The sequence below is a fragment of the Prionailurus viverrinus genome, chromosome F2 (genome assembly GCF_022837055.1).
Source record: "Prionailurus viverrinus isolate Anna chromosome F2, UM_Priviv_1.0, whole genome shotgun sequence".
Taxonomy (NCBI): domain Eukaryota; kingdom Metazoa; phylum Chordata; class Mammalia; order Carnivora; family Felidae; genus Prionailurus; species Prionailurus viverrinus.
The window spans coordinates 46,296,778-46,311,490 of NC_062578.1; the positions used below are offsets into that span (position 1 = coordinate 46,296,778).

The 14,713-nt window shown below is 36.8% G+C and overlaps 1 protein-coding gene across 4 annotated transcripts in view; it reads right to left on the reverse strand.

Moving 5' to 3' along the window:
- The window catches only part of RGS22 (regulator of G protein signaling 22), a 133,983-nt gene that overhangs the window by 24,006 nt on the left and 95,264 nt on the right, over positions 1–14,713 (reverse strand). For all 4 annotated transcript variants that reach the window (XM_047842699.1, XM_047842701.1, XM_047842702.1 and 1 more), the window contains 2 exons: positions 4,764–4,958; positions 2,019–2,111 (listed from right to left, as the gene is read on the reverse strand). In XM_047842699.1, coding sequence (XP_047698655.1) covers positions 2,019–2,111; positions 4,764–4,958 — 288 coding nt within the window. The remainder of the gene's footprint in view (positions 1–2,018; positions 2,112–4,763; positions 4,959–14,713) is intronic.

Sequence of the window (14,713 nt, forward strand, 5' to 3'; positions counted from 1 at the left end):
TACCATCTAACAATTCAATAGTAAAACTAGATAAAGAATCTAGAATCTGGCTGTAACTCCCATCAAATTCTATCCTGTTCCTTTCTCTTCCATTCTCTTCTTTTCAGGAACATTTAGAAAACATTTACTATATATTTGCTTATAAAATGTTAATTTTTTTATTTTTGTTGGTATAAGAGTAATACATCATTTGTAATAAGAAAACAAAAAGCATATATAATACTACCATTCAGAGATAACAATTGTTAACATTTGTAAATACAAATCTTCTAGTTTTCTTTGCATACACATGTGGTTTATTAAAAATGAAGACAGGACTAAACAAGTATGTATAGTTTTGCAACTTGGTTCTTTTTCTTAACAATGCATTAAGAACATAAAGTGTTCTTTTATTTATAACAATTTTGAAAGTTATAGAGTAATGCAAAATATTTTTCTAATAGTACGTTCTTTAAAATTTTAAATATTTATTTATTTTCGGGAGACAGAGAGACACAGTGCAAGCAGGGGAGGGGCAAGGAGAGAGAGAGATACAGAATCTGAAGCAGGCTCCAGGCTCTGAGCTGTAAGCACAGAGCCTGACACAGGGCTTGAACCAACAAAGTGCAGAATCATGACCTGGGCTGAAGTCAGATGCTTAACCGACTGAGCCACCCAGGTGCCCCAATAGTATGTTCTTTAAATGTAACCTTTTCATATAAAAGTTAATTATTAGGCATTTTTAAAACCCTATGTTTTGCAATTTATAAGCTCTATATAAGGGCAAAGAGCTAGAGAAGCTTATTCTTTCAAAAACCTTTCCTCTCCTTATATAATTCATTTACCCCTCTGTTTATTTTTGAAAAGCATCAGACCATTAGAGAAACTACCGATATTTAAAAAGTCAATTACCAATGAAGAGAAGGATTATGGGAAGTATTATACATTTTAGTTCATAAAGTTTAAAATGCAACTTAAAATACAATGAAAATGCTGCGTTTCAATTCACAAAGTTTAAAATACAAACTTAAAATACAACCTCATGAACTTTTTCATTCATAAACTTTAAAATAATAACAAAATGTGCTGTCTTTTTGGATTTTTACGTAGCCTTTCCAAGATATTAATTCGTAGTTTCTCAAATAAAGAATTTATGTGTTAAAAAGGCAACTATCATAAAGGTTACATTTAAAAGTCCACTTTATTATTTGTGTAAAATTTTATTGTAAAGGAGTAAAAATTGCAGACAGGTACAAGGGAGAAAGTTAAAATATCACCTGAAACTTTCTGTTCAGAGCTAACCATCTGTAATATTTTGGTGATGTCTCAGATATTTCCAGATACCTCTCTTTGTATATATGTATACATGAGAAAATATACAATTTTACATAAATAGGATTATATGATACCAGTGGTTTTTTTCCTTATATTTTTATATAATAATGTACCCTAGGCATTTTTCACATCAATAAATATAACTGTCACCTTTATGTAGATACACACATTTAATTTTACGACTTTCAGGATCTGAAAGGATTATGTAGGTAATCCAAAAGTTGCAAATGTATAAATCAAAATAACACTTTAATATCCTAGTCAGTCTGATGATCTTTTTCCTGATGCCCCCAAATCCTTTCCATATTTTTACCTTTATTATTCTGCCTATTGCTGTCACACAAAAGTTCCTTTCCTGTTTAGAAAACTCAATTTAACTCTTTTTTTGAATTGACAAATAGAGCTGCTGCTATACAGAAAGCAATCAGAGATGCTCAAAGGAATAATGTAGTTTGAAGGCTCTTAAGTAAGGCAGGCATCTGCTTTGTCTTTTGGCTTTGTTGTTAAATGTGTCAATAAAAAGTGACACCTGTCAAATGCAGCATGCTAGGCCAAGTAGCAGCAGAAAAATGGAACTGCCTATCCCTTACTTGATCAGTACATGATCTCCTCAATATATTATCCCCCTCCCCCTGCCAATATACACAGTGGTAATCCTCTCCAGGATAAAAAGTTTGTTTTTTCTAAGTAGAGAGCTGTCTTACCTCAGCTTTCTTGGAAAATGTCTCTTTATGCAAAGCCTGTAGCTTTCTGAAGTATGTGGAGTCTAGCTGTCTAGTTTCTTCCACCAGCTCCACCTAATAAAACAATAATAAAGCTCATAACATCAAGAGAATGTGCATTATGAAAAAGTGCGGAAAGAATGCACAATTTGCCAGTAACAGCGGGCTAAAAAACGAAGACACTTGCCAATAAAGTAAATTAGTTTGGAGGCAAAAGCAGGAACCAACATAAAAATATTAGCTACAGCATATTCAGACTTCGCATGCATGCGATAAAATATTTCTATGTAATGATATAGTGACATCAGAGATCATTCCTCCTTTCTGGTCACCCTACGTGAACTAACAAACACTGCACACATTTTGGGTCACATTTCCATTTTCTATTCATTATAATAGGATAATAGTCATGAAAGCAGGCACTGCTAGTTTTAGAGACCAAATAATCCACAGTAGAACAAGAAATGACCAGACTCCATCATTATTCATCTGCAAGCTAAGGTTCTGTTAACTGTAGCAAGAGAGGAGGAGAGTCATTTATCAAATTAAACTCACAGTAGGTCTCATGCTACAGTGTGCATTGCACTGTTTTATCGTCAGAAGAACAAGCTCATTCTCCATTTCTCTCTTCCAGGGAAAAAGCAGTTTGGCGGACTGAGAATTTTCTACATTTAATAGCTAGTTTTGGTAGCCTCTTTGATTATCCTTTTTTGGGAAACAGCCTACACAATCCAGTCAGGTGGACTTTTACAAACGTTCTCTGGGCTGCATTTAAGGGCATTTGTAATTTCTTATTAAAAAGAGTGTATAGGGGTGCCTGGGTGGTTCAGTTGGTTAAGTGTCTGACTTGGGTTCAGGTCATGATCTCACGGTGTGTGTGGATTCATGCCCCACATGGGGCTCTGTGCTGACAGTGCAGAGCCTGCTTGGGATTCTCTCTCTCTCCCTCTCTACCCCTCCCTGACTCGTGCTTTCTCTCTCTCTCTCTCTCTCTCTCTCTCTCTCTCTCTCTCAATAAACTTAAAAAAACAAGTGTACGGTTTGTCCCACACATTTTGTAAGAATCATTACCAATGCCAAACCTTTTTGATTTAGCAAAGTTAGTTTTAATGCCAAATCTTTTTTTTTTTAACATCTCAGGACTTATCTCAGGTCCATTTTCCTTTACACCATACACTGTATTTAAAATAATGACTGGAGGGGCACCTGGGTGGCACAGTCAGTTAAGTGTGTGACTCTTTTTTTTCTTTTCAAAAATGTTTTAAATTTTTTTAATGTTTATTTACTCTTGAAAGAGAGAGATAGAATGTGAGTGGGGGAGGGGCAGAGAGAGAGGGAGACAGAGAATCTGAAGCAGGCTCCAGGGTCTGAGCTGTCAGCACAGAGCTCAACGCAGGGCTCAAACTCACAATTTGTGAGATCATGACCTGAGTGAAGTTGGTTGCCCAACTGACTGAGCCTCCCAGGTGCCCCAAGTGTCTGACTCTTAATCTCAGCTCAGGTCATGATCTCGCAGTTTGTGAGTTTGAGCCCCACATCAGCTCTGCACTGATGGTACGGAGCCTGCTTGGGATTCTGTCTCTCCTTCTCTCTGCCTCTACCCCACTTGTATGCTCACTCTCTCGCTCTCTCTCTCTCTCCTCTCAAAATAAATAAACTTAAAAAAATTGTTTAAATAAAAATGACAGGAGATCATTTTTTTAAATTTCATATGATACTCTAATTTTTCTAATATAACAGATGTATTTTGTAGTAGAAAAGATGTAACACTAAGTTTTCAGGGCAAAGAGAAATCAGGAATGAAAATTTAATTATTTTGGTCATTGAATTTAGTAAGCCATAGAACTGTTTAATCAAATCCAATAAGGTAATTCTATCTGAGGTGTTTGGGTATTAATTTTATCTTAATTTATATCTAACCTATTCTTTCTGGTAGAAGATATGACTAAAAAGTTGTTGAGACATGAACAAAGAATAGCAATACGAGGGTAGCAGAGTTCTACTGGAAATGACCTCATGTAGAGGGTACATGCACAACTTAATATAAAAGATACCCATGAATGGTTGTAATCTGTGATTTAAAATAAATATTTAAAGAAATGTCTTCCACCCATCAATAAGAATGGTGAAAATATTCAGGCACTGAGATTTAAAATGACCTCTGCTGGAACTGAAAAAGATGTGTTGACATTTTTATCTAATCAAGCAGTCTGACCTGATGAACATCTAGGGGTATCTTAAAATAGCAACACTGAAGTTAGAAAATGTGTTTTCCACAGTACATATGAAACATTTCTATTTTCCATGGGTGCAATATTTACTATAACTCATCCAGTATAAAATTAAAGGGTTTTTTTCCATTAATCAAAATTAAGGCCACTGCAGAGAAATGGCAAGAAAGGACAAAGCCAATAATGTTATCACGGCATATTTTGTTGGTTCACAGGAAACCAAAACTCAGATTTCTCTCTGTCGACATATTTGTACGGAGAACTAAAAAATGACAAAGATTTTAGTCTTTCGTTAGGATACAATAGAGAAACTGGCAAAAAATAAAGTTAATAAATACTTTCCCGGCTCTAATATTGAAACTGCCAAATCTTAACTCTGAGTCCCTGGCCCAGGTAAGACATTTTTCAGTTTTTCTCTTGTGAATTAATAACGCTGCTTATCATCAGTTTTGTAGTAAATGAACGGTTCACACACCGTTTCTTAGTGCCACAATACCTTTCTAAGAGCAACTTGGTCTAATTTTACCATCTGTGTCCAGGGCTCAAGAAGGAGGAGAAGGATATATTCTTCTGCTGTGTCAAAAAGGTCTTCAAATGGTGGCTGTATTCTCATATAAATTTCTTTTTTCTTTTCCTGTTGGAGTCCAATGTCAAGAGTGGCCGAAGGAGCAATGTATGTGGCAAAAAGATACTAAGGGAGAAGGGGGAGAAATGAGAGGTTGTTGGGAGAAACCATAATGGTTAGCAGGTTCCTCAGCAAAGGCATTTTAAAAAGGTAAGAGAAGAGACACAAGCTCAAGTGATTTTTTTTTTCTTGAAAAGATGCATAAAACTACTTAAGTCAAAGCAATCTGTTTATTCAAAAGGCTTCTCTTTCCTTTTCCTATTTCTTCAATGGTAATTAATCAATTTGCCATGGATCTAACAAAAGAGTATATCATTTGGATATTTAATATTTTTTATCAGATTCCTACTTTGTATTATGATTGATTCCAGGTTATATGCTTCCTTTTTCCCTTATGTTCACAATATTTCTAACACATTAGGGCTACTTTGCAAAATGGTTTGAAATGCCCTTTTGGACACACGAGGCAAGAAACAAGGACTGAAAAACTGGCTATTGGTCTTCTAGTATAGGGATCCAACAAACTACCTGCCCTACCCAACTGAGTTGCAGACTTCTTAACACTGTTGCTAATTACCCCTTTCTGCTGTAAAAATATCTCCATTTGGTGTAGAATGCTGTGGAAGAGATACAAGAAAGAAGTAAGAGTGAATGGAAAGATACACATGGAATTTCTAGCTTCCTAGAAAAAGCATAAATGTCTATTCCATTCTACTCATTTGTCTTTTCTCTAAATAACAGCTATTTACATCTCAGAAGTAATTTATTAACATTTTATTTTTTTAAATGTTACATACTGAATATGTCATGCCCTGCATATCGGATTTAAATGTAGTTGTACTAACAATGTCAAATTAATTGCACTTAATTTAATTTTTTACTTAGTTTTTGGACCTGATAACGTCCAGACTCCACCCAGGCAGTAGATCAGATAGATAGACAGACAGATTGATATATAGACAGAGAGACAGAGAGAGTCATACCAAATACCAAATATAAATAGTCTTACGTAAAATAATCTTTTAAAAGTTTTAAAGGGTCCACATTAATAACAAGCATTTACTGAGTATCTACTAACATCTTAGACACTTGTATAGGTGCTATGTATGCAAAGATTAATGATTAAGACCCAATACCTGCTCTGAAGGAGCCCACTGGTGGTGACATGGAGATGAAAATCAGCAGATGAAATACAGTGTAAGTACTACCACAGAAGTACGCATTGCAAATAAGAACATCAATGACTGCCTGTCCATTCTTTTCAAACTCACATCCCATTAATCACCTTTTAAACATCATACTCAAATACTAATTCTTCTGTTATTTTCCTAAACCTTGCTGTTTTGCCACTCCACACCATTGCATGTATTGTTCCTTCAATCTTGGATATTCACCTTACCGTGCGTACCTTGTCCACTTGATAAACCCTGACTTATTCTTTAAACACCAACATGGATTTTTCTTCTTCCAGGAAGCCTTCACTCACATCCTCCTCCCAAGATCATTTTTTACTGCTATACCTACCACACTATAATGCAGTTATGTATTATGTATCGTCTCTTCTAGAACGAGGTCCTTGAGGGCAAATACCATAGCTTGTTCTTTTGTCATTCTCCAATTCCTAAAATTGTTCTTGGCAGAGAGTGGATGCCGTAAATGTTACTGAATTGCACTAAATCCATAGAAAAGACTCATTTATGTCTTGGAATGGGAAAGGAAAAGGTTTAGAAACCTTTCCAAGAAAAGATAAGCTTGTCTTATCCTTAATCCTTCAGCTGAATCTTTAAAGATGAGTTGGAGTCAATCAGGCAAGAAATGGGAATTGATGAGAAAGATGATTTAAGAAGAAGGAAAATCTGGGCCAAGGCATTAAGGCTTAGGGAGGTTTTATAACCTATGGAGAGATTCTAGACTCCAAGGAGATAACACCGGCTAATGGAAAGAGGTAGAATAAGAGAGGATACTATAAAGTGAGGCAGGAGCCAGGGCATGGATATGACCTTTTGTCCCTTGGTAGGGAATTTGAATTTTACCTAAAGATATATAACGAGGGCTCTCTGAGGGGTGACATTATTGGATATGAATCTTAGAAATAAATCACTATGGCATCAGGAAAGAGAAACAGTTTGAACAGTTTGAACAAGATTTGAGGTAGTTTGGAAATTATTTCAATAGCCAGATAAGAAATTATATGCCACCTTCATCTCTTGCCTGCTTTTTGCAATAGCCTCTTAACTGGTCTTCAAAGGTTCCTCTTTGCTTTCTTAGTGTTTTCTTATGACAGCAAATAGAGAGGTCCTTTTGCCTATCACTCTTGTCAACTCCTCAGTAACTTCTCATCTCACACAGACTAACAGTCAAAGTCTTTATAACTACCTATAACTGGAGTTTTTGAAACTTTCTCATTACTGAGGGAACAAGTATTATAGTTCAGGACCTGCCAGTGGGGAAGCCCGTGTAAATATCCTACGGTCCCAAAACACCCTAAGAGCAGGACTAGACCAGGTATAGACTCTAGCCTTGAGTCTTTAAAGTGCTGAGCAAAAATAACTGCTAATCTGTAATTTTGTACCCAGCAAAAATACCTGATAAAATGAAAACAAAGATGTCACAAACCAATAAACAGAAGCAGACAATCCATCACCAGCAGAACTGTACTATGCACATAAAATAAACAAAGGTAAGAGCAGGATGGAATAGAGAACAATAGAATTGCATAAATATGTAAGTAAGTATCAATAAATGTTGACTGTAAAACATAATAACAATTAATAAAGTCAGAGTAAATAGTAAAAGGGCCTAAGAAAGAAAGGTCAGAATTGAGCGGGCAGGTTGAGGTACAATTGAAATGATCCACCATAAAGCCTACTACAAGATAGTAATGTAATATTCAGGGGGGAGTCTCAAAGAACTAGAATAAATGTGGTGCCTGACTGGCTCAGGGTCATGAGTTCAAGCCCCTCTCTGGGTGTAGAGCTTACTAAAAAGAGTGAAGCTAAGGGAGAAGGACATGTAGAGAGCAGTTAAAAGGGAGTACTATAAAGATCAGTACATAACAAGGCACTCACTCAATAAATATTTGCTAAATGGATGAATGGAGACTAGTATCCTCAAGTGAAATGATGACCCGAAAGGGGAATTTTCAGAGTTCAAAAATTTAAAGCACAAGTACTTCTAAATTCTGATGAATTCCAACATAAGGCTAGCCCATAGTTAACTTAGGAGAAATGGAGATAGACACTGGAATTGGGTAAGTTATTGGGTAGCATATATGTTATTAGGGCTATCTGTGTGGATATTGAGAAAGCTTCATATGATAAAAATGTACAGAGAAATTTCATGAGTCATGCACTGAAACTTTCTAAAAACATAAAGAGAACTTAAAAGATCTTTAGACAGCATTAATGAGGTTTAGGAGAGGGGAGTTACTAGATGGAGCAGACTTTAAACTTTTTGAAGTATTAAAAGATGAGACTTGTGGGGCGCCTGGGTGGCTCAGTCAGTTGAGCATCCAACTTCGGCTCAGGTCATGATCTCGCAGCTCGTGAGTCCAAGCCCCGCGTCGGGCTCTGTGCTGGCAGCTCAGAGCCCGGAGCCTGTTTCAGATTCTGTGTCTCCCTCTCTCTCTCTGCCCCTCCCCTGCTCATGCTCTGTCTCTCTCTGTCTCAAAAATAAATAAACGTTAAAATAAAAAAATTTAAAAAAAAAGATAAGACTTGAACAGCAACAGGGAACTTCTTTTTATTACTAAGTGCTGTGAAATGTGAGAGAAGGGGCATATTGAAGAGACATTTGGATATTCTATTTAATTAGGCGATCCATGTGTTGGAAACTTCCTTCCCTAAAACAAAGGTACGTAGTCCATTGGGCAGAATAGTCCAGTTTGAACCATACTCTTTTTTGGTTTTTTTGAGAAGCAGAGACAGACAGAGCTCTAGTTGGGGAGGAGCAGAGAGAGAGGGAGACACAGAAGCTGAAGCAGGCTCCAGGTTCTGAGCTGTCAGCACAGAGCCCGACACGGGGCTCGAACCCACGGACCATGAGATCATGACCTGAGCTGAAGTCAGACGCTTAACCGACTGAGCCACCCAGGCGCCCCTTGAACCATACTCTTACCAAATGATTATATGATATTTAAAATGAAATTTGCTTTACATACACATAATTTTTTTCTAACCTTGGGAGTTAAATATTCTTTTAAACTTTTTATTTGAATTCCAGTTACTTAATATACAGTGTAATATTAGTTTCAGGTGTATAATATAGTGATTCAACACTTCCATTCAATACCCAGTGCTCATCACAACAAGTACACTCCTTAATCCTCATTACCTAGTTCACCCATCCCCTCACCCACCTCCTCTTTGGTAACCACCAGTTTGTTCTCCATAGTTATGAGTCTATTTTTTAGTGTGCCTCTCTTTTTTTTCCTTATGCTTGTTTGTTTTGTTTCTTAAATTCTTCATATGAGTGAAATCATAAGGTATTTATTTTTGACTGACTGACTTAGCATAATACTCTCTAGCTCCATCCACATCATTGCAAATGGCAAGATTTCATTCTTTTTAATGGCCAAGTAATATTCCATTGTGAATATGTACCATATCTTCTTCATCCATTCATCAGTTGGTGGACACTTAGGCTGCAGAAAAATGACTTGTAAATCTAAATAATCTAACAAGTTAGGTTTGTATCAGATTCAAATCTATTCTTAAACATTTTGTAAGTTACAGGTTTTAAAAGTGCACTAATTAAAATAATGTCATACTAAGGCAAATTCAAAAACTAAAGACTAAAATGGTCAAATTAACAACATGAAAGTGTCTCTAGAATTTACGTCAATAATTGCAAATCTACCTCAAAGGAGAGGAAATTTCACTCCCCAAATGGCTTAAGTTAAAAAACAGTGGTTAGGAGGTGTCTGGGTGGCTCATTCGGTTAAGTGTCCGATTTAGGCTCAGGTCATGATCTCATGGTTCATGGATTTGAGCCCCACATCAGGCTCTGTGCTGACAGCTCAGAGCCTGGAGCCTGTTTCAGATTCTGTGTCTCCCTCTCTCTCTCTCTCTCTCCTTGCCCCTCCCCCACTCATCCTCTGCCTCTCTCTCTCTCTCTCTCTCTCTCTCTCTCTCTCAAAAATAAATAAGAAACATTTAAAAAAATTTTTTTAAACCCAGTGGTCAGGTTTTATTTGGGAAGCAATGGCATCTAATGGCAAAAATAAAGCAACTGCTTAGTCACTAGGTCAGCTACGTTGAAAGTATAGTTTAAACAAACATTTGACATGCCACATACCAAACTCTTTGTGTAGAAGTTAGTATGGTTTCTTTGATTTAAAAACATGACAATGGTGAAGTGAGTAAAGCACAAAAGAAGTTGGTGATGACTAGAATAACACTAAGAGAAAGGACAGTCACCTTCTGGTGCACACCTGAATCTATTCTTTTCCCTTTCTCTCCCAGTCTTGCTTTCACTCTGCTTGTCTTTTTTTTTTTTCTGTTTGTCTTTTAAGATTTGCTGCTACCCACAGTCCCAAGAGAGACTCTAAATGCTATTTATGTTGTCTATCATTATACCTTGGTGGACATCGCATGACGCCATGGTAAAGCCAGATTGTTGTATGTGACTATATCCAATTGGCTTGGGCTTTTACCTTCTGAAATTTTGCTTTATGATTTTCTTCAGAATGAGTGTCACTTCACTTCACCACTCACTATATTAACAACACCACTTCTTCTCTGATCATTGCTTTTCATCCTTTTAGACCTCTTCCCAAACATAACTTTACCTTCAGCCCAATATACAGCTTCTTTCTATCCCTCAAATGAATTGTGCACCACCTGGTTCCTCTTACTTTCTTCCACAATCGGGTCTGAAGACTGCCCATCATTTCAAGTACACTCTTAAACATCCTTAATTCCTCCTACCTTGATCTTCTGCCTTATCAAGGCCCAATTCTAAGTCAGTTGAATCATTCCTTCATTTTCCCAACTTTATCCTCAAGCTCCCAATAAAAACTACAACTGGCTCCATTATAAATAGACTTAAAACTAAAAAAAAAAAAAAAGAACCTCAGCTGTGATCACAAAGCTTGGTGAGTTCTTGCTTATTTCTAATCAAATCTTACCTCCCCACTTTTAAGCTTTGCCTTCCTCTGTAAAGCTCCCAACTCTATCCTTACACTTCTTCACTTTCAGAAGATTTGTCTTACACTTAACTGGGAAAAAACTCTGGTATGAATGCCCTCAACTTTCTTCTCAAGAGCTTTCTTGTAAATATTTTTCTTTCTCTGATGTTTCAAAGGAAGACTCCTCTCCAAGACTAAACCATTCATGTGTGGTCTTGACTCATTCTCCCCAGAACCTTGCAACATCGATTATGTCCTTAGCGCTGTCCTTAGTTTACTTTTCCATTGATTCTATCCTCTTCCTTATGCTACAAAGGTGTTCAAGGGAGGTGTCTCTCCCATTGTAAAATAAGTTTCTTGACTGTTTTGTCCACAACCTACCGCCTTTCTCTCTTTCTCATCTCTACAAATCTTCATACTCCCTTTCCACTCTTCAATCTACTGAAGTCTGGTTTTCATGCCAGTGAAAGTGATCTCTAAGATCACTGACAACCATAGGAACACCAATTCAATAGCTTCTCTCCTTAATCTTCATCATATTTTATTCCTTTTGCAACTTTAACATTGTTGATTACCCTCTCCTTGACTCTCTGCCCTCAACACTGTCTCCTGATTCTCTGCTTATTACCACTCTCAGACTCCTTTGATGATTCCTTTTCTTCTGCTCCCTTAAAGGAAAGCATCCATTAAAATTCTTTGTTCAACTCTATTTTTTTAAACTTTCTTTTAATGTTTTATTTTTTTCAGTTTATTTATTTATTTTGAGAGAGAGAGAGCACACATGGGCGCATGAATGGGGGTGGGGCAGAGAGAGAGAGAGAGAGAGAGAGAGAGAGAGAGAGAGAGAGAATTCCAAGCAGGCTCTGCATTGTCAGTGTGGAACCTGACATAGGCTCAAACTCATAAACTGTGAAATCATGACCTGAGCCAAAATCAAGAGTCAGATGCTTAACCGACTGAGCCACCTGGGCACCCCTATGTTCAACTATATTTTCTTCTCAGTCCACATTCTTTCAGTTTCTCACACATGCCAGGCACCCTCTCACAGGACTTTCACATGGTGCCCTCTATGTCTTCTATGCACTCCAGGCTTACTTCTTTCCACCTTTTGATGGGCTTTTATTCATCCTAAAGAACTCAGTCTTCCTTGACTCGTCTGGCTTCAGTATAATTCTTATGTGCTCCTATGGGGCCCTATACTTGTAAGTGTCTCCCACTGGACCACAAGGTCTATGAAAACAGATTAGATCTACTTTATTACTGTACTCCTAGCATCTAGCATAATGCTAAATTTAGGATGAATGAGTGGATGAATGAAAGACTTTGTCCATTCCCAAAGACTTAACAGTTAACTATATATGCAGAAGATATATACATACATACATATATATACACATACATACATATATATATACATACATATATATACATATATACATACATATATATATATATATATATATATGTATGTATATATCTTTATATATATCTTTAGGCCTGATACTTTCCTGAGCTAAAATCTTTGCTTCTAGTTGCTAACTTGCTATTGTTACATGGATAGCCTGTAGACCCTCAAACCCAGTGACTCAATAATATAACAAATTATTGTTTCAGAGCCTCCCAAGCCTCTCCCTTCCTTCTGTATTTCCAGTTTTCATGAATAACACACCAGTCACAGCACAATCTTTGACTCTCGCACTTTCCTCGCTTTCTTCTTCAAATGCAAGTCCTATGAATTTAACTCTCTACATTGAGACAAGGAGAAACTGTTAAGAACAAGTATAAATATATGAGGGGGTGAGTGTTGTATGGAAACCAATTTGACAATAAACTTCATATAATGAAAAAAAAATAGGGGGAAATAAGAGGCCGCAGTTCCATTCCAAAAAGAAACAAAATAAAATTCAGACTTCTGGCCAAGTGCAGTGAGACTCTTTCCAGGCTATTGTCTACTACCTTCCTTCCTGACCTCACACTTTTACTTTGCTCTATGAGGCCACAGGGGTCCATACATATTTTTGTTGTTTATTGTTGTTCAACTATTTTTGTCCAGTTTTACTGAGAAATAATTGGCATATAGCACTATACAAGTTTAAAGTATAAAACATACTATGACTTACACATATTGTGGAATAATTACCACAATAAGTTTAACCATCCATCATCTCATATAGATACAAAAAACAAAGAAAAATTTATTTTCCTCGTGAAGAGCACTCAGTGTCTATTCTCCTAACAACTTTTGTGTGTACCACACAGCAATGATAACTGTAGTCATCACATTGAACATTACATCCCAAGTACTTATTTATCTTATAACTGGAAGTTTGTACCTTTTCACCATCTTCACTAATCTTCCCCTCCCCCCAACCTCTGCCTCTGGTAACTACAAATCTGATCTCTTTTTGATGAGTTTGGTTTTTTGCATATTATTTAACTGCACATTCCATAATCTCAAGGCACTATAATTAGGATAGACATATGACCCCACTCTGGTTTAAGCCTATCATCCTGGCATAATTAACAGTTTCCCTTTCACTCCAAAAAGAATCCTGGTTTAAATAATAAGTTATATGTTCTCCCTATATTTAACAGACACCAGTTAGATTAAACTATAAGATTTCTCTCAAACAAGAATCCTAGAAATTTTCACATATATTTAGAGCTAAAAATAAAGAAAAGAAAGGCAGAAAATATTCCTTGCTATGAAACACACATTTTTCTGACTGCAATCATATGAATTGAATAGCTGTTATCAAAACCAAAATCCCAAATATTTTATTTAGAACTTGGATTAAAGCTTCACAGACTTCTCTGTTAAGACTAAATGCATTAGGGGCACCTGGCTGGCTCAGTAGGAAGAGCATGTGACTCTTGATCTTGGGGTCATGAGTTCGAGCCCCATATTTGGTGTAGAGATTACTAAAAAAATTTTTTTTAAAGAATAAATACATTAGGGGCGCCTGGGTGGCACAGTCGGTTAAGCGTCCGACTTCGGCCAGGTCACGATCTCACAGTCCGTGAGTTCGAGCCCCGCCTCGGGCTCTGGGCTGATGGCTCAGAGCCTGGAGCCTGTTTCCGATTCTGTGTCTCCCTCTCTCTCTGCCCCTCCCCCGTTCATGCTCTGTCTCTCTCTGTCCCAAAAATAAATAAACATTGAAAAAAAAAAATTTAAAGAATAAATACATTAAATGAAAATCTTAACAGAAATTTAAAAATATTTCCTCTCTCTATTGCACTTACATTTAGATATTTGTTTGCCTTCTCACCTTTTGGGAGGGGAGAGGCCTTCTGCACTGTCAGTTTATGGGAACATTGTTCATTATGATTTAAGTAATTTCTCTTTGTTCAAGTATTAACCCCCACTATGGTAATCAGCATAATCCTTAAGAGCACATACTTCCGCCACCTCCCTGAGTCTTTACTAGTCTTATTACAAAATTACAGAACTGGAAACATTAGAAAGGGGCTTGAAAGGTCATCCCCTCCAAAGTGTCCCAAGACCACATTATGCAAATTTATTGTCTCCTTTTGAGGCTCATTCTCTGGTCTCTCTGCTCCCAGAGTGGTAGGAACAAAAGTGGTTAAGGGGATAAGAAGGAAAAAATGGATTTGATTGTCAATTCTTTATTAGGCCACTCTGTAAATTTATAGTACAATCAACTGAATTACACCATTAAAATCTGACAATGTC